Source organism: Candoia aspera, chromosome 14, assembly GCF_035149785.1.
Source record: "Candoia aspera isolate rCanAsp1 chromosome 14, rCanAsp1.hap2, whole genome shotgun sequence".
Lineage (NCBI taxonomy): Eukaryota > Metazoa > Chordata > Lepidosauria > Squamata > Boidae > Candoia > Candoia aspera.
Window position 1 is genome coordinate 10,637,090 of NC_086166.1, and position 20,832 is coordinate 10,657,921.

The 20,832-nt window shown below is 44.2% G+C and overlaps 1 protein-coding gene across 2 annotated transcripts in view; it reads left to right on the plus strand.

Moving 5' to 3' along the window:
• Positions 1–16,113, plus strand: part of ABCA3 (ATP binding cassette subfamily A member 3) — a 71,601-nt gene extending 55,488 nt beyond the window's left edge. For both annotated transcript variants that reach the window (XM_063314617.1, XM_063314619.1), the window contains exons 19-31: positions 421–724; positions 1,711–1,984; positions 2,947–3,151; positions 3,981–4,200; positions 4,295–4,453; positions 6,568–6,740; positions 9,435–9,569; positions 10,907–11,101; positions 12,291–12,478; positions 12,663–12,833; positions 13,429–13,616; positions 14,533–14,606; positions 14,907–16,113. In XM_063314617.1, coding sequence (XP_063170687.1) covers positions 421–724; positions 1,711–1,984; positions 2,947–3,151; positions 3,981–4,200; positions 4,295–4,453; positions 6,568–6,740; positions 9,435–9,569; positions 10,907–11,101; positions 12,291–12,478; positions 12,663–12,833; positions 13,429–13,616; positions 14,533–14,606; positions 14,907–15,038 — 2,418 coding nt within the window. In that variant the 3' untranslated portion in view covers positions 15,039–16,113. The remainder of the gene's footprint in view (positions 1–420; positions 725–1,710; positions 1,985–2,946; positions 3,152–3,980; positions 4,201–4,294; positions 4,454–6,567; positions 6,741–9,434; positions 9,570–10,906; positions 11,102–12,290; positions 12,479–12,662; positions 12,834–13,428; positions 13,617–14,532; positions 14,607–14,906) is intronic.
• The last annotated feature ends 4,719 nt before the right edge of the window (positions 16,114–20,832 follow it).

Below are 20,832 nucleotides of genomic sequence, written 5' to 3' on the forward strand. Positions count from 1 at the left end.
CAATATTTGATATTCCCCAGTTTAGAGGGGGGAATCCAGAGCATGGTTCAGTGCTTGAACCAATCAGTTGGGTAGATACTCTCCACTGCCAGTAATAAAAATAAAATAGGTTTAAAATAGGTGGCTAACCTTCAGGCAATGCATAGGTCCTCCTAATTTTGACACCCTTCAGAGCATCTCCCTGAAATTTGGCAGCCTGGTTGATTTGTAGCTTTGGGGAGGAGCAAAAGAAACAAGTGCAGGAATTCTTTTCCTAATTTATGTTAAATTCCTCCTGCCCCACTTTGGAGTCTACTATGACTCTAAGAACTTTTTCCTGATGGTTCTAGCCATCTGGAATAAAGTCTTCACAGAAAATTCCCTCTCTTGCCTAACCCATTTTTTTTTCTAACCTATCCTTTCTCATCCTCTTGCCTGTAGTTCTACCTCTGCTGCCAGCAGTTTTATGCCATGTTTATGAAGAGAGCTGTGTACAGCTGGCGCAACTGGAAGATGGTGGCCGCACAGTTCTTGGTGCCTCTTATTTTCACTGCTTTCGCCTTGATTGTTGCCAAAACCTTCCCGGGGCCTCGAGACTCTCCACTGTTGAAGCTGACCTTGAATCCATATGGCCAGACCACTGTGCCTTTCTCCATTTCCCAAGGCTCCAGTTTGGGCGAGAGGCTGGCAGCACAGTACAAGGATGTGGTTGGTGCTCAGCGCCAAGAGGCATTGGAGGTGGTAGGTCAGTGGCAATCCAAAGCTTTCCTTTTAGAGCAGAATTCTGAAGATGGGGTCCTTTATGCTCATAAGCCACGTCATTGCTTGATTGCTGTCAACCCCCACTAGGTAGACCAGACCAGGAAATCAGCTCCACAGGAAGGCTAAAACCACTTTTATTGAGATTGACTAGAATAGCAGAATCAAGTTTGATTGTGCTGGACTCCCCCCCTCCCCCTTCTTATACTCCAGTGAATTAGGGAGGTGTCTGCCAGAACAGGCTTCTGTTCTGGCCTTAACAAATGCTTCAGCCCCTTTGGCTTAGGCAGCAGTTCCTCTATATCTTCATCAAGGTCATCTCCCTAACCCTCTACAATTACTTGCAAATGAAATCTATGAACAAGAAGGACGTGGGGAGTTTCACCAAGCTCAGTTTTATGGGCAGCTGCTCAGCAGATTTTGGATGCAGCTGAAAAGATCTGAGTTTGGGCTGCTTGGCCAAATAACAGATTTCCCCACCATTTGACAAATCAGTCTAGGCAATGTTCATACGTTTTGTATAATTTACATAAAATGTATCTAAATTATGTAAAATTACATTAATTACAATTACATACATTAGGTTAATTCAGACTTTACAGACATCCAGCTTTAACAGACATCTGTCATTGTTAGGACAACATCCCTTCCTACCTCTTAGTCTGCTAAATCAAGGTTTTCCTGTAAATCCTTTGTAAGGGTTTTACTGGATGGGTCATACCATGCCATGGTTTGGAATAGTCTCTAGATCGCTGCATTCATCAGTTTCTTGAAAATCCCATTTTTTGTTCTAGTCCTCGTGGTTATAAATTCCTGAAAATCCCCCTAGCCTTCAAAGTTACAGTTCGTAGTCCTCATGGTTCAATAGAAACGTCTCCAACAAGGTAGTGCTAATGGCTGAAGTGGGTCTTACTGGCCAGCAAGGAGGCCCTCTAGGGGACATCTCACTCAGTGAAATGGATGTCCTTGCAGGGAACTTGGAGGAGTACCTGGTTTCTCGAGCATCGGAAGAGGGTGGCGCCTTTAACGAGCACCACATTGTGGCAGCTTCTTTCAAAGAGACCTCAGACCAAATGGAAGTGACAGCTTTTTTCAACAACCAGGCGTTTCATTCTTCTGCGACTGCATTGCTTCTGGTGGACAATGCCTTGCTGAAGCTACTAGCTGGACCAAATGCTTCCATCGCGGTCGCCAACTACCCACAACCTCGGAACATGACCGAGACAGCAAAGGACCAGCTCATGGAGTGAGTCCAAACTTTGTTTGTTTGTATTTGGTTGCTTGCTTCATATATATCCTACCTTTCATTCAGGAACTCAAGATGACATATATACCTGTTCCTCATTTAGCAACCAAGTTCCATTCCAACGACCAGGTTGTTAAGCGAAATGGTCACTAAATGGACATGTGACCCAGAGAGAGAGACATGCTGCTGTCTCATTCAGATAAAGTTCTCTTGTACAGCTATGCCAGCATTAATCGTGAGTGCATGTTGTTGTCAGGCACCCTAAATTTGGTCATAAATGCACACATTGGTCAGAAAATGAATTTTTTATGATTGTTTGTTACCGTCATATTTGTGAATGGTTGCTAACCAAGGTAGTCACTAAATGAGGAGTGGGTGTATAGAGTTCCCTCCTCCAATTTCTAATATATTTTTAAAATTCATATATTTTTAATTGCAAAGGATAGATCTATTATACATTGGAATATGTTAAATATATGATTTAATTTTTCAGTTGCATCTGTCTTTTTAACTCTGAAAAAAGGACCCACTGCTAAAATACTCAAGCTGTGCAGCATTTTGGATTCGAAGGTAAAAAGGTGCATTGGGTCATGCACGAATGCACACAGGGGTGCCTGGCCGCTGTGCCTTAAATCAGCTGCATCTTTTCCCGGCATTGCATGTCTACCCTCCAGAGGAAGAGACATGCTTAGCTTAAGGAGGTTTAGACAGGCGCCCTTTTTGCATCCCAACGTGCTCTGAAGCACATTTTCTTCCTTCAAATCCAAAGCACTGCGCAGCCCTCTCCGATTCTGCCTGCCTTCTGGAATGCTGCTTTTTCAATGTTCCAGTGTTGGTATCAAGCCAGCTATTCCCGATTCCCATCCAACTGGAGAATGCCATGCTGGAGAAAAATGGTTTCTAGACCCAGCTTTTAATCAGTTTTCCACCTGACTGTGCTTTGTCTTTGCAATATCCTGCAGAGGCCAGACGGGCTTTGCGATCTCCATTAACTTGCTCTATGGAATGGCCTCCTTGTCCAGCACCTTTGCGCTCCTGCTGGTCAGTGAGAGGGCCATCAAAGCCAAGCACGTACAGTTTGTCAGCGGTGTTTACATGGTTAATTTCTGGCTCTCTGCACTTCTGTGGGACCTCATCAACTTCCTTACACCCTGCACCCTCATCCTGGTAAGTCATTTCTGGGTGCTTTGTCTAGTGAAGGCTAAGGGATCCTTATTTGATTCCAAAAAAACCTTCAGTGAATTGCGTAGAAGAGAGGATCTAGCCAAGGGGAGCATCACTGGGCCCATCAATCATGCTCTGTATTGAGAGAGGGGGACATTTCTGAGTGGGAAGCAGCCTTCTATGGTCATGTGAAAGAACAGAATGGAAATGCAGGAGTCTCCTGTGTATACACTTGTTAGATTACATTATTACATCATTTAGTTATTTGAGCAGCAGTTGGACAATGATGGAGATCAGAATCCAGGCTTAGGTTAAGGTTGCCAAGTCTGTACACAAAGAGATCGCAGAAGGTGTAATTCATTGCTGGTATCTGTTGGTTCCCTGCCCTTCTGGATCCCAGATATGGCAGCCCTATAGTATGATGGGCCCTTTGCCTCCATTCAGCATCTTCTGACGTTCCAAGGCAGCTTTTCTAACCTGTTGACCTTCAGCTATTGAGGACATCCAGAATTCCCAGCTACAATCATACCAACAGAGAATTCTGACCGTTATAATTATTTTACTGGCTAGGCAAAAAGAAATGGAAGTCAAGAATATGTTTATGAACCTCCATAGGCAGTTGGGTAGAAGGCTGCCTTTTCCTATTCAAGTTCTTAATCTGGGGAGGGAGAAAGGACACAAACCTTGGAAACCAGTTCCCTTTAGTGACCACTCCTGAGAACTTAACCTGATAGATTAAACCCCTAGACAGCTGTTGTCAATCAAAGTTCCTGATTAAGTGACCCTTCTGTGTCTTAAACTGTAATAACCATTTCTGTTGGCCATTCTTCAGGTGATCTTCCAAGCCTTTGACATCAAAGCATTCACTGAGGACAACCATCTTGTGGATATAATGCAGATATTTCTTCTGTATGGCTGGGCCATTATCCCTCTCATGTACCTGCTCAGCTTCTTCTTTTCCGTGGCAGCCACAGCCTACACCCGCCTCACCATCTTCAACATCTTCTCTGGCACAGCCACGTTCTTGGCAGTCGCCATCATGAGCATCCCTGGTAAGGAATTTGAACTCTGTCCCCTTGGCTGAAAAATTTTTATGGCTTTCAGCCACAAAAGTAAACTGTTCTCCCCACATTTCTTGTCTTCTAGAGCTTGGAATGGTAGATCTCTCTAAAACACTGGATAAGATTTTTCTAATCCTGCCCAACTACTGCTTGGGACAAAGTATCAGCAAGTTTTACCAGAATTATGAGTTCATTCAGTTCTGCACTTCTTCTTTTGAATCACTTGTCATCTGCAAAGTGTTCAGTGAGTATGCAATATCACCTTGAGCTTGGCTTCTCTGGCAGTTTTGAATTCAACAAGAGACTGCCACTGAACGTGGCAGCTGTGCGACTGGGGGGACTTAGAATTTAGGTGGGTGACAGAACCCCGTTTTATCCCAAGTGTGCTTGTGCTATCCTAGGTTCTCAAACCTAGAGGCACATTGCAAGTCAACATACTGTTGCTTGCGTCCCACCAAGTAAGAGGTACACGCAATGTATAGACGCACACTCAGAATGCATCAATGTGTTATGAAGCAGCTGAAAAGAGGACAACCTTTGGCCTCTTTATAACGTCCCCAGAGTCCCAACAGACCATTCTATTGGCACAGTTTCCCATCTGAGAAGAAGAAATGCCCCCAAAGGTACTATATTTCTTAAAATAGGTATTAGGTGTCACTGAGTTAGGTTCAGCTTCTGGTGAAGGTAGGGACAACTGTTCACCACCCTAACCTGTTTTTGGTAATCATTCCAACGTTAATCTCATCCATACACTTTATCTAGTATCTTTCCCTTCTTCCATTCCCTCAACTTTCCCAAGTATGATTGTTTTACGTAGTCCCTCATCCATTCGAGAGGGACGCGGTGGCGCTGTGGGTTAAACCGCTGAGCTGCCAATCGGAAGGTCGGCGGTTCGAAACCGCGCGGCGGGGTGAGCTCCCGTTGCTCGTCCCAGCTCCTGCTCACCAAGCAGTTCGAAAACATGCAAATGTGAGTAGATCAATAGGTACCGCTTCGGCGGGAAGGTAACGGCGTTCCGTGTCGTCATGCCGACCACATGACCCGGAAGTGTCTATGACAACGCCGGCTCCAAGGCTTAGAAACGGAGATGAGCACCGCCCCCTAGAGTCGGACACGACTGGACTTTACGTCAAGGGAAACCTTTACCTTTACCTTTACCTCATCCATTCACATCGCCTGCCCAAAGTGTACTAGTGTCTCCCTGCTGATTGTTCACCCAAGGAAGCAGTCAGCCTTTCTCCAAGGCTGACTGACCAGTTCTTTGCCAGCTATGATTTTTCAGCAAGTCGCGCAGCCTGTGAAGTATACTAGGTCCACTATTAGAAACGACTCAGACACATTAGCCAGAGTTAAGAGCCTATTTACATACATACATACAGTTTTATACAGAACTCTTCTGCTAAGCAGCACACAGACGGTTTCCACAGCGCAGTTCAATGAGACGAAGTAACAGCATCCAGTGCAAGGTGAAGAGAGAAGAATACACAGACCATAGGATACTCTTATACAATCTATGTCCAATGGAATCATACATGACATCATCTCATTCCTCCATGCAACCGTATTACACATTTCATCATCTTATTTCCTCAGCTCCCTCCTATGTCATCAGCTTCCTCCTCAGCCATAATGACACAGCTAAATTGCAGATCAAATGACCCAGCAATTTCTATCATAATAGTTTCTGTTCTGTTGTGTAAATTCTGATGTATATTTTTACAAACACCAACATGGTTCTCTTAGTAACTATCTTGAAATCCATAGTTCAAATACACCTATCTTAATTCTCTCACTCTTTTTCAACTGTCCAGTTCTCACAGCCCTGCATTATCACAGGAAGGATCATTGCTTTAACTCTTCTGACCTTTGTTGCAATAGAAAGGGCTTTATCCTTCATAGGTAAAGGTAAAGGTTTCCCTTGACATTAAGTCCAGTCATGTCCGACTCGAGGGGGCGGTGCTCATCTCCGTTTCAAAGCCGAAGAGCCGGCGTTTGTCCATAGACACTTCCTCCGTGGTCATGGGGCTGGCATGACTACACGGAATGCCGTTACCTGTCCGCTGAAGCGGTACCTATTAATCTACTCACATTGGCATGTTTTCGAACTGCTAGGTTGGCTATCCTTCATAAAATAGGCAAAATCCACACATTCCTTATCCAAAACCCAAGGACACTGTCCATCCCAACCCCATCCAAATTAGGGGCATAATTCTGCCCACTTTGCATAATTGCCCCATACTCTTGACTCTCCAAGAGAAGTTTGGTGGAGACTTCAGCCACCAGAAGATTGCTATCTCCTGAAATAATCCCTTTCTTCCTCCTGTCTTCCTCTCCTGCCTTTGTTTTTTCCTCTTCCAGATATCAGCTACCAGACCAACTACTTTGCTTGGGAAAGCCCAGGTGTTGGAAAATTCTTGACAGCTTTGGCAGCTCAAGGACTCTCTTTCCTTCTCCTGCTCTTTCTCATTGAGACTAACCTCCTCTGGAGAATGAGGACCATTGTCTGCGATATACGACGGAGGCGGAAATGGGTAAGTCTTTTGCCCGAAGGAGTCCTTCTCTTGGCTGAGTTTCTCAATATTGCAGCTAGATAGACTTCCTGCCCAAATTCTGCATGACGTAATCGGTGGAGAAGGGTGGCTTCATCTGATGAAAACAAAGCAAATTGTTGGCGCCCGTGGATGCAACAACATGCCTAGAATTGTGCAAGTAACACCGAGTGAATTTTCGGAGCTTGGCAAAGTTGCCAGCCAGCTCTCAGGAGATGCAGCTATCTGAGCCTTCAAGGTGGACCTCAACAGCCTTCCAAGAGCTGCTATCTCAATATAATGTTAATATGATGGTGGGGAGTCATTAAATGCTTGTAGTGTAGTGCTATTAAGTATATTTAATTTATTTGATTTAATCTATCCTTCTGGACATAGGTAGGTATTGTATATACCTTCTTTCTACTGAGACCAATACCCAGGGGGGCTAACCTTGCCCCCAATCCTCAAAATTGAAAAACATAAATTAAAATTAAATCGCAATTCAAAGCCGCAGGGTGGAGGGAGAGATTCATCATTTTGGACGTACCGAAGGTCTAGAAAATAGGAGCCAAGCTCTTCTCCAGGGAGTGCATTTCATATCACATGTGCCAGCTAAACAGCCATTGACTTTTAAAAATACATATTACTATTATTATTTAAATATTTTATCCTAACAGGTTTTACAGAAAGAAGTAGAGAAAATATCCCAAAACCCAAGAAAGAAAAACAATAAAATAAAACAAAAACAATTTAATAATTTATTAAATTTATATGCTGCTCAACTCCCAGTGACTCTGGGTGGTTTACAATTGTTAAAACGTTTAAAAACAAGAATACTGTAAAAAAAAAACCCACACATACAAAAAACAGAGAAACTATTTATATCACATATTAATCAAACATCAAACAAATTTCTTCATCTGCTTTAGGACGTACAATTAAAAATGAGTTCTGAAATATAGTTTTTATCCTGACCTCTTATGATTCCTTCTCTTGACTCTACACATGATCCCAACTCAAAGCTGAGCATCCTAACAAGGTTCTTTTCTTCTTCCCAGAATTAACTGATGAAATTATCCAAAGCCAAACGTTGTACAACCGGACTTCAAAAGTTGTGTTGGCATCACACCCATAACCCAGCCAGCGCCAAAACTGGAGGCTCTGTTCATACAATGTGCCCAGCTTGGGCGATGTTAACCTGAGTTTGTTTTTTGGGGCTCAGCAATTTCTGTGAACCCGAGGTCTTTACATTGTTAATGGTTCAGGATTCTGTGCAAATCCAGAAAAATGGTTAATTCAGGAACCAGGTTAATTGCACTGTGTGGACACAGCTCTTTTGTTGTGTCTATCCGCATATGTTTTTACCCCTCAAAAGTAAACTGGGGTAATGCAGAGAGTGGAATCCAGACATTCAAATCAGCAGGTTCGATATACTGTGGTTATATAAGATCCTAGAGAAAATGTTGAGATATAAATTAGGTGATTTAAAATGTGTTTGTTTTAGAAAATGGTATCTTTAATATTCAAATTCTGGATTGGGAATACACTCTGTAGATCAATACAATTTACTGGGATTTATTAATGGCTTATTATGTCAGTTTCCAAGGATTCAGGGAATGAGTCTATAACTTTGCACATGAAAAAAACAATCTTTTTGTTAAAAATACTGCATTTAAACACAAGAATATGCAGTGGGCTTGTCACTGCTGCTACCTTCTTAGAAAAAGCATATCTACTATATTATGAGTAGAAAGCTGCTTTTATTTCTTTATCAAATTTATACCTTCCCCAATCATTTGGTCTCTTAGTAGTTTTCAGTCATTAAAAGCATTCAGCAAAAAACAATTCCTACTAAAACAAAGCAGCCTATAACACTGAAATAATCTGAGTAACGTTAAAGAAATAATATTTCTTTTGAGCGATTTCCAATTTTATAAGTACCCCCATACAGCGGTGGCGCTGTGGGTTAAACCGCTGAGCTGCTGAGCTTGCCAATCGGAAGGTCGGTGGTTCAGATCCGCGTGACGGGGTGAGCTCCCGTTGCTAGTCCCAGCTCCTGCCAACCTAGCAGTTCAAAAACATGCAAATGCGAGTAGATTAATAGGTACCGTTTCGGCGGGCAGGTAACGGCGTTCTGTTTAGTCATGCCGGCCACATGACCACGGAAGTGTCTACGGACAAACGCCGGCTCTTCGGCTTTGAAACGGAGATGAGCACCACCCCCTAGAGTCGGACACGACTGGACTTAATGTCAAGGGAAACCTTTACCTTTATCTACCCATACAGTGAAGTCTCATTAATCATTATGCCAATGAAGCAAACTACATCGCTGGAGTCAATTTACATCATTTGTGTGATGACATCCATATGCAAATAGAATGATTTGCATCATGAACTCATCACACAAATACCGTACGGTATTGCTGTGATGACGTACCTTTTGAATTACAGGGCTTCAGGAAGTAAAGGACACCCCTCCATTAGTCCATTAAAATGGAAGTTTCATGGTATTTTTTAAAAACCTTAAAAAAAAAAGATTTTACTCAGATAAATCAAAATGATATGCCAAGTTTTTTTCTCCACTGATGAAATTATAAATTCAGTATCACACTCCTGCTTGTTCTATACAGAACGTGTCCCTTCCAATAACATCCTTCTTAGGTCTGCCTTTCATTGACTTTTCATGCTGTTCAACAGGTCATGCTGTTGAACCAGGTTCCGGTGCTGCCAGAAGACCGGGATGTTGCTGATGAGAGAAAGAAGGTTCTGGAATCACCGACAGCATCCATTTCTTCGCTGAATAGTCCTCTTGTGATTAAGGAGCTGACCAAGGTAGATGTTCAATGGAGCTTCTAAAAGTGGACCTCCTGGTATCTCTCACCAAAACCCCATCAAAATAATGTGTACCACTGTTGGAGTACCTACTTTCTATGCAGAAAAACCCACCCTTTCTCCAAAGAAAAGGTAGATGGTCCTGCTGGGTCCTGAAGCCCACAAAGTAACTCTGGTTCTCCAATGGTGGGATGCGTACTGCTGGAAGGATAGGATGCCAGGAGTCTAGATAGGATACAATCTTAGTCCATCATCTTAAGCAAACCCTTAAATCTTACGGTAGAGAGCCAATCTGGTGTAGTGGTGAAGGCATCAGGCTAGAAACCAGGAGACCGGGAGTTCTAGTCCCACCTTGGGCATGAAGCCAGCTGGGTGATCTTGGGCCAGTCACTTTCTCTCAGCCCTAGGAAGGAGGCAATGGCAAACCACTTCTGAAATCTTGCCAAGAAAACTGCAGGGACTTGTCCAGGCAGCCTCCAAGAATTGGACACGATTGAACAGATTAAAAAAGAAATCTTATTCTAAGCAATACAGATAACAGAATGTAAAAATAGAAAGGGCCCCTGTAAATATAGGATTGGCTTTTATTGTTTGATTTGATTTTTATCCTGATTTTATTTTGGGTCAGTTCAAGGCAGTGCCCATACTACCCTTTCATGGCTACAGGAGGAGAATTCATGGTCTCCTGGTTTCTAGCCTGGTTGCTTTAACCACTGCACCAAACTACTACACTACATTAATTACTACACTAACCTTTTGCTCCAATTATGGTGGGACTCGGATTCTTTGTTATGGGAATTGGTTGAGAAAGTTGAGGACCACTGGAGCAGTGTCTCTCAACCTTGACCATGTTAAGATATGTGGACTTCAACTCCCAGAATTCCCCAGCCAGAATGCTGGCTGGGGGATTCTGGGAGTTGAAGTCCACGCAACTTAAAGTCACCAAGGTTGAGAAACACCGCACTAGAGAGTCAGTTGTAAGTGGGCTGTGCAGAAAAGCAGGGTATAAATTGAAATAACTAAACCATCCTCATCATCAGCTTTGGTAACATAAAACACTAACTACAAGAATGATAAGCAATAAAATAAGAATAACAAACCATTATAACAAGCCGCCCAGAGCCATTGCATGCGAGATGGGCGGTAGAGAAATATGACAAATAAATAATAAAGAAACAACAATAAGAGTAATAATAACATATAATAATAAATGATTATCTATATATATATATGCAATAATAAAAATAAATAATAATGAATAATACTGGCAATAATAATGCCAGCTTTATATATTTCACATCTGGCACCGTTGTTCTCCCCAACTTTTCTTTTTCCAGGTGTACAGTAGCAGGGATTCCTGTCTGGCTGTGGACAGGATCTCTCTTGCAGTCAACAAGGGAGAGTGTTTTGGACTTCTGGGTTTCAATGGGGCAGGCAAAACGACGACCTTCAAGATGCTGACAGGGGATGAGAGCATCACTTCGGGAGATGCCTATGTGGATGGGCACAGCATCCTGGCCAATATCAAAAAGGTAATGGGCAGGTTGAGACAAAACAACAGTTGTTGTTGACCAAGTTGACCAAGTTATGGATTCCTGCTCTGGGCTGGATGATTCTTGAGGATCCTCCCAATCCTGGCATTTTGTGACCCTAAGGAATTTGTGGTGGCAATATCTGTGATGGGCTAACTCAAGGGTACAGGCTGTGGAACTCTCCAGAATCTGTAATCTGCAAAGAGAAAAGACAAAGCAAACAAGTCAGGCAGAGAGGGGGAAATTACAGATGTCCCTAATACAGATTCATTTATGGATTGGGGGGGGGTGTTGTTACCCTCCCCACCTAGCTCAGTGGTGCTGACAGGAGACTTCCAGGCCTCATTGGGATCTCAAAAGCTTTGCCTGCAACACCTTTCAAAGGGTGGCTGGCAAATTCTCATTTTAAAATGGGAGGGGAGGGGGCAGCCTCCCTTTTACTGTATTTAAGTAACTAAATTAAATTAAACTTGGTTGTTGGTCTGGGGCCCTGCCACATCTTTATCTTGACCTTTGTCCACTTTGGGGGGTATGAATTCCAGCACACTATTCAAGGGTCACCTACAGCCTTGGACTGTTCTGCAGCCTTGATTTGAGCTGAGTCTTGGGAGGTTCCCAGGGGCCCAAAACTTCCCCGGAGAGGAGATCCACAGCTGCTCTGCTCCCCTTTCCAGTTGTTGGTCTTGTTGTTTTCTTGACAAGTAGCAGAAAATTCTAACCACAAGTACATTTCTCCTTTCCAGTCACAGGTCAACACTGGGCATTTAGGGAACTGGAAGGGAGAGACACAATTGCAAGGTGCAGTTAGCATCCTCCTAGTTTGCTGACTTTCTTGCTTATGTGTCTACCTGCAGAAGCCCAAGGAGATTAATATGGGGATCACCCCCTGTTTGTACATTTGCAGCCATACTCCTGTGACTGAACATGATTAGCCTATGGTTTGCAGTTGAGTGTGGACTTGAATCTGAGTCTTCTTGGTCCCACTTGAGCCCTCTAAGCTGTACCAAGCACTGGTTCGGAGGAGCAATCTGGTGGCTACTAGCTATGGAGCTAATTGTCCAAAGTTCACCCCCATATGGACAAACCAGGATAATTAAGACCATTGTTCTTTAAGGGTTGGTGGGAATTAACTTTCCATGAGCAGGTAGACTAGTGATGTTCTTCTCAACTTGATTTTGTCTGCCTTCAGGTCCAGCAACGGATCGGCTATTGCCCTCAGTTTGATGCACTTTTGGATCACATGACCGGGAGGGAGACCTTGAGCATGTATGCCCGTCTGCGGGGCATTCCTGAGCGCTATATCAGCAGCTGTGTGGAGAACATGCTTCGTGGGTTGCTCTTGGAACCTCACGCCAACAAGCTGATCCGCACATACAGGTGAGAAGCATCCTGAACCAGAGGTGGGTTCACTAATCCATTATGCTATTTTTTGGGGACAAGGTGGGAACCGGGGCTAAACTGTGATTTGGATAAGTGTAGGATACCCTGATTAGAAATTGCTGGTTGAAACTGGGTGGCACCCCTCTCTTTTTCATGGCCTTTCTTCTCTCTGTCTCTGCAGTGGTGGGAACAAGCGGAAACTGAGTGCAGGAATTTCACTCATTGGTGGACCTCCAGTGGTGTTCCTGGATGAGCCTTCCACTGGCATGGATCCTGTGGCCAGGCGTCTACTATGGGATGCAGTCGCTCGGACACGGGAGTGCGGAAAGTCCATCATTATCACTTCTCACAGGTTGGGCCTGTTTTTCTGTCTTCCAAAGAAAGAAGAGAATGGATCAAGGCTGGCTAGGGAATTCTGGGGCTTGAAGTCCACACATCTTAAAGTTGCCAAGGTTGAGAAACATTGCTCTAGCCTTTGTCAGTCTCAGTTTTCCCATCAGTTGACCAGAACAGTCATGACCTATCTCACTGCACTTCGTAGGACCAAACATAAGGAAAAGGAAAGTAGCAAATTGAAAGCCCACTGGATGGGATGATGCTACAAAGTGGGTGAGATATAGGTAGAGCTGGGGTTGTCCAAGGGCTTTTTCTCTTGGGAAGGGAGCGGAGGGATCATTTCATTTCTTAATATTCTGCACTGAGCTTGTTTCAGTCACATACTCGGAAATTCAGCAGTGCAGTCAAAGCAAGCTGAAGGGTCAAAGTTTAGGGGTGATTGCAGCTTTTAAGGATGCTTGTGGACCAACCCTGCTGTAGGACACCTATCAGCCACTCAAATCCAGCTCTTTTTCTTCTGGCTGGCTCTTCCTGTGGATCTCCTGCATCCACAGGTCTTGCACTGGCCATTCGTTTTCCCTCTGCCTGAAGTTTGCATCCCTTTCCTGCAGCATGGAAGAGTGTGAAGCTCTGTGCACCAGGTTGGCTATCATGGTGAATGGGCAGTTCAAGTGTCTGGGTAGCCCTCAGCACCTGAAAAGCAAGTTTGGCAGTGGATATACCCTGCTGGCGAAAACCCACAATGATGAAGAAGGCCACGTGGAAGACTTCAAGGCCTTTGTGGAGAAGACGTTCCCCGGTAAGCCAGCTTTGCAATCATGCATGTATACTGGCTGGGGAATTCTGCGAGTTGGTCCACATCTTAAAGTTGCCAAGGTTGAGAAAACTGTTCTCTATATATACAGAATAGCTATGCCCCTGTCTTTCACGGTCCATCAAGTCAGTGGCAGGTGTTTCACTGTATTGTTCATTTTATGAAGATTCACAACATTTACTAATAACACCCCTTCTAAGTACCCACCTGGGTAGATCCAACCCATTTTATGTTACTCTCATTTTATCTGATTTAAATCCTGACACTGTGTTTAAAGTGACAACATTTATTTCTGGGAACATGCTAACCTTTTCTCAACCTTGGCAACTTTAAGATGTGGACTTCAACTCCCAGAATTCCCCAGCCAGTATGCTGATTGGGGAATTCTGGGAGTTGAAGTCCACACATCTTAAAGTTGCCAAGGTTGAGAAACACTGGTATAGAAAGTAAGGAAGATAACCTTGAGGGAGATAGGCAAAAGGAGCTGAAACAATTTTTAAGTCCAGAGCAACAAGATAACATTCAGAAGTGGCTCAGGCAGACACCTCCCTGATTCACTGGCATATAAGAAAGGGGAGACAATCCAGCAGAATCAGACTTGCAAGATTACTCAATAAAAGTGTTTTAGCCTTCCTGTGGAATTGATTTCTTGGTCTGGCCTAGCTAGTGGGGCTGACAATATGGGACACCTACAATCTACTGTGCCTATTGCAGAACATTTAATTGGGACACTAAAAATGCATAGTGGTCCTTTGGAAGGGAATCACCAAAAAGGTAGGAAACCAGGGCAGAGATGTTCATCAAATTGTTGACTGCAGTCAATTAAGATTGCAGATTGTTCTTTGGGGGGGGCGTGTCTTGGAAAACAGACTTGGCATATCTTCTACTTTCCCTTTCCCAGAGAGCATCCTGAAGCATGAACACCAGGGCATGGTCCATTACCACCTCACCAATAAGAACCTCAGTTGGGCACAGGTAAGGCTGGGGAGAAAAAGCTAGGCTGGGCCGAGCAGTGGCCAATGGTGAAAATTCCTTCCTTGCTAAGAGAAGTGTTACATGCTTGTATAGTGCTGCAGAAGTGACCTGTAAGAAATGAACTGGGAAGAGTCTAGTACAGCTCAAGATGGGAAGGCTAAGGTCTTTAGTGGGAACCCCAACTTCCTTTTTCCACACTGGCCTTGACATCTCGTAAGTTTATAAACTTTGGATGGAGATCGTGGCATGGAAGGAGCATTCTGTCAAGTACCCCTTTCTCTCCCCGTGTGTCTCTCCCAGGTGTTTGGGACACTAGAGAAAGCCAAAGAGAAGTACTGCATAGAAGATTATTCTGTGAGCCAAATCTCCTTGGAGCAAGTCTTTATGAGCTTCACGCGTTTCCAGCACTACACAGAGGATCGAGACAAATGAGTCGTCTTCTCCAGCCTGTTTTCGCAGACTGACCTGTTGCCTATAACATAGTATAACAAAGAGAAAGTAATTTATAGTATCAGCCATGTCTCCAACAACAAAAGGATGGACATATTCTCATTGGACAAGTGGTGCACTACAGTACTGACATTATGAGGATGAATGCATGGGTTGTATGTATGTGTTGACATGTCCATTTGTCTGTGTGAGGCATGAGAAGGAGGAAAGCTTAACCATCTTTCGAGGCAGCTGGGATGTTCTACCAACTCTCACTCCACCTTGATGACAACGGGAGGGCAGGGCCTACTACAGCCATGGAGGCAATTAACCCTGAATCCTGAGATAATTTGGTAATTCAGTATATTGGACACTAGGATTCTAGTTTCTTCTTTCTTCCTCGCCCTCCCAATCTCATCTTCTTGAGAAGTTTCCACTGGACCAGCGTTGGTGTCATTGACCTGCCTGCATGTCCCCAATTTTGGTGTGTTGACAGCACGTACTCATCTGTATGGCTGTGATCCACATCTGTTTGTTCAGACAAAACTCTTTGGAATGTACCCACTTGTGGTCCTTTTGACTGTCTGCATTCCTTGGATGGTGCGAAAGCAAGCACGTAAGTGAAAGAAGCAAGCCATCCTGAGCCGTTCTTTAGATCTCATCCAGGGAATAGTGTCTGCTCTTCAAGAACGAGTGAAGCAAGATTTAGCATCTGCACTTTCCTGATGAGGATTATACAGATGTGTCTTGGCAGAGTCCTTCTGTATCCATACTGCAGACCCCAATAGCCAAGTTTCTTTTCTTCCACTTTCCAAAGCCCTCATGAGCATCAGGCCATGAGCAGCGTTCATGAGCTTTGTCATTGCAAAGCTGCCTGTGATGTAATTTAAAACAACTTTTCCCAACCTGGGTGCCCTCTGGGTGGGTGGACTTCCAACCTCCAGGATTCCCTACCCAGCATGCCATTGCTGAGAATTCTGGGAGTGGATATCTGCATCTCTGGAACTCATTCAAGCAGAGGGAGTTGATTCAGAGAGATTGTGTTTGAAAGCTTAGAGCTAAGTGCTCACACCAGCTCAGAATTCCACCAGCTGAAACAAGGTGGAACATCCAAGTTGTTGGCTATCTTATTGCCTGCTGATTCCTGTAGGCATGGCAGGCATGGCAAAGGAAGCTACGATTCTGTTTCTGGAAACTCAGAGCCAATGCATTCTCTCTTATGCTTTGACCTTGCAACCTATTCTGGGAGCATCACCCCACATCTGAGATCCGCCACAGGCTTCCTCTGCCTTTTTCCCCTTTGAAATCCATTGATATGGAATGGCAGCAGACAAGGATCCAACTTGGTACATAGGAGGATGGCTTTATTGTTCCTGTATTTCCTTTTACGGTCAAAGACCACATCATAATAGGGTTATGCAGCCCAGGAAAGCCCCCTTTGAATGACGGGAAGGTCATTCATGGCTTCCGTGTATACCTATCAAAAGGCCCCATTCTGTTAAATAACCGTTTTCCAAACTCATCAACTCTGGTTTGATCGGAGTACAATTTCCATCACTTCCACCTGCTTCCCCGCTCATTCCTGGTTCCTTGACTGGAACCCAAGTTCCCCCAGGGTAGGTTCTGGAGTGCTTCCACTAAGATTATGTCCTGGTTGTTCCTGCTTTTAATACCTGGGGAGGGAGGGGGCTCATAAGATTAATTCACCCTGGAATAATTTTTCCCCATTCCCCACCTTTAGAGGGTGCTGCTCTCCAAAATCATCCTGTCTAACCCGCTGTTTAGTATTATATTTTAGGAAAAGGTGGAACCACAAAGGGAGGATTTGAGTAAGCCATTCTTCCATAAGCTCGAGTGACTAGATTTCATAGGGCCAGATGTGCCGCTGGCCAGATGTGCCATCCTCCAAATCCAGCCTTGGACAACTGCTTGCTCCTGCCAAACTTGAATACATCTGCTCTGCACTGAGCCCTCTATATGCTACTTGCTAGATCAGCAAAATAATTGTGGGGGGGGGGTACAGCCATTAAAAAAATCTTCCTGAAACATCCTGTTCTATGGAGGCCTCAGTCATGGTGCTTGAAGTTTTATTCTAAGCTTCCAGCTTTTATTCACCTTGTCCACCAAAGGACTTTCTTGTAATTTATTTGTTGCCTTATATTGTTCCCTGCAACAATACTGCTTTCCATCCGAATAGAATTTGACCCTGTGACACAAATATCTTCCTTCCTTCCTTCCCTCCCTCCTTCCTTCCTTCCAAAAAGGAAGATGCTTCCAGACCAGTGTTTCTCAACCTTGGCTGGCTGGGGAATTCTGGGAGCTGGGGAATTCTGGGAGTTGAAGTCCACACATCTGAAAGTTGCCAAGGTTGAGAAACACTGGCCTAGACCACAATAAGTAAGCTTAGAAATGATAGTGGATGGTTTTTTAAGACTGACCAGGTTCTTTGGCCCCTAGGAGAAGGGAACTATGCTCTGCCTATTTCTTCCCTTCTGTGTGGCTCAGCCACATGATGGTTGCATCTCAGTGTTCAGTGCAAGGTTTTCTTGGTGCACTGAAAGGGTGCTTTGAGCACAGTCTGCCAGTTGTGTCTTGCAATAGAGGGCACTCTTGAGAACTAAAAAAAAAAAAGACCCTACAAGGTTCTCTTCTCTGCTTAAAGAATTAGAGGCTTAAATTCATTGCTGTTTGAATCAATACATAAACTCATTGGTACTTGAATGAATCAGTGACACATGGAATATATTAACTGAGCATCTGTACATCTGTTAGCCAGAGGAGAAGTGGAAATTATGTGGGACCAGAAAGGGAAAAGCTGAAGGAGGCCCCAGGATTTATTCTATGGTAGCTTCAGATTAATAGTTAACTTTTAGTTTTTGCCTCTGGTGAAGTTATTGTAGTTTGTCCTGTTAAGGAGGGCTAAAAATTAAGTGCTCAGGAGCTGTGTGGCTTTAAGAAAAATCTATCCCCTGTTGATAGGGTTGAAAATTATGTCAACCCTTCTTAAATATATATATACTGGTATATACAATTATCTGGACATGGTTCCAAAATGGATAAGCAAAACCACCCAGTTTAGAACTCTTCATAAAGAACTTCCTTACAAGGACCATTTAATAGCTTTTAGTTTTTGAAATTTCAGGCAAACCAATCAAAACCCAGCATCAGCTACAAGAGGCAGGATTTCAAGGCAGGTCAGAAGACCTTTTTAAAATTACACCAGGGAGCAAATCAGGTGGAGAGAAATTGCAGTTACTTAGTCATGAGTTTACGGCCCTCTCTGTTACTGGGCGTAGTCATGTTCTCCAGAGGGGTGGAGGGAAATCCGCAGGAATGGAGCCCCGAGGGATCGAATGATCCTCCTTGTCCTGAAGTAGTGATGGGCGTAACAGAGTGCTTCCACCTGCCCAATGTACCGGCCATTGTGAGGGTTTGATTGTTGCCCGCTGCAGATGCCTAATTTGCATCTAGCAAGAGTGAACTTTCTTACAAGTAAAGCAGCTGAGCCCACCATCACCATCAAGGTCCCCCTGGAAAGATTGTGATTGCAGCTCCCTAATTCCCCAGTAACTTCCAATTCATTGAGATGACCTTTTCCTTTCCAAATGCATAACTCTGGATGGTCAAACCTCCTCCCCAGGATTTATACTGACTGCATCGCAGGGAACTCTTCCTTCTCCTTCTCAGCAAGGTAGTTCTAACAAGGTGGTGTAGTCTCCTCCTCCTCAAGACTATTTTTTCCCAATCAAGGGTCATCATGGCAATCCTTTCCCGCTAATTGGGGAGGGCAGGGCAGGGAGGAGAATCAGTTCCACCAGCCAGAAGAAGCTGAGATGGACTACCTCTTACTGGGCTCTGTGCTGGTGGATTTGGCTGCTTCAAGTAACTGGTAAGGCACCATGCTAAGGTTTTTTGGGGGGAGGGGGTGCTTTTTGCAAGCAGAGTGGGAAAGATACTGGTGGATAGGTTCTTTGTCCCTTGAGAAGGAGAGGCCTGGTTGTTTTTAGTAATTGGGCAGCATAGAGTTTCAGTAATCAGTGCTGATCCATTTTCAGAAATTTGGTTCCGCTCAAGACACTGGTTCCCCCACCTTTGCAGTAGTCGGTAGCAGATACGCAACAGGAAGCATTCCTGTAATGCCCCGCACAGCTTCAGCCAGAAGATTCCTTTGATGCCCGTCTTTGCAAGTTGTGTAGAAAAATTCGTTCTTGTAGAAGGGCTCAGGGAGAAACCATTGGCTTCCTTGCCTTTCACAGTCTCTGCAATTGCCTTCCCCTCTCAGGACCACCACCAACTCTTCCCCCCACCATGCATCAGTGGCTTTGAAAAGTTAGCAGGGGTTCTTCAGTTCAAAAGATAGTACCAGCAAGCAAATCTCTACTTGGGGCGGGGGGAGTTTTCCTTTTACCTGGTCCTACCTCCCACATTTTTTTGCACTTATCTCCATGTGCAATTTTTTTTAAAAGGTGCTTCCTCAGTAGAGAGGAAGGGATAGAAATGTCTGTACCAACAGATTAATTTCTGCACGCTGTGTGGAAGGATCAAAAATTGAGGTAGGAAAAATAAATTTAAGCGGAGACACACTGGAGTCTCACTTGGCTATATTTTAGGACCCATGCCACCATGATGAAGGCTTCCTGGACCATCCTTGTTCCACTCCCTGGGTTAGGCACATTTTATAGGGTTTCAGGTTTCCCAAAAGTTTGTTGTGAAAGATTCTGAAGTTGTCCATACTGGCTTTGTCGCAGTTGATTGGCTAGTTGGTAATTCAGCTCGTACTGCAAGTCCCTTTCTCTTGCACAACTCCCTGCATTTTTGCACAGTGTGTGTGTGCGCACGCATGGGCATGTGCGTGCATGTTTGTATGAATCCAGTTTGTGCTCTGATTTCTCAGGTCGGTCTTTGCATCGTTTGCGAGACACTAGGCCACAGTGATTTTTAGCTGAGAAAAGAGGGAATCAAAGGATTAGGGCAGTGTTTCTCAATCTTGGCAACCTGAATATGTGTGGACTTCAACTTCCAGAATTCCCCAGCCAGACATGCTGGCTGGGGAATTCTGGGAGTTGAAGTCCACACTTCAAGTTGCTAAGGTTAAGAAACACTGGATTAGGATTTTTTTTCCTGCTCTTGGCTGTGTGAAATATCATGGTGAACTTGCCACGGATTAAGCCACAGCAATGCCCATAAGCTACTATGACTTCCACCAACGTGTGTCCTTTTTATATGTTTACATTTCCTCTTCCATATTTTAGTTTAAGTTTTGATGGGGTTTGAGCATTTCCTGCATCTGCATGCAAAAATGGAGTACTATCCAAGATGAAAAGGATGAATTTCAAAAGGGGACAAGGGGTGAGGTCATGTCTCAGATGTGTGTCTGTCCACTCCATCGCTCTTCTGTACTGAAGTCAGCTGCAATGGTGACGTTTTCCCATCTCAAAACAAGAAAATAAACTGGATTTTCAAGACGGAGACTCCAGATCGTTTCTTACCCATGATGTGCATTAGGATCAATTATGGAATGGGGTTGGCACATTAGAGGAAACGCATTCTACTGATGTGCCTTTTTCAGGCACCCAAAATGCCTTTTGGGGGAGCAAAATTCTAGATTCCAAGAATTACAATCAGATCTAAAAGTACGAAATGTCAGGGAATATCTGAACATGTCTCTGTTTATTTAGGGGACAGGCTGAGGAGGTTTGTTGTTGTTTATTTGTTCAGTCGCTTCCAACTCCTCGTGACTTCATGGACCAGTCCACGCCAGAGCGTCCTGTCGGTTGTCACCACCCCCAGCTCCCCC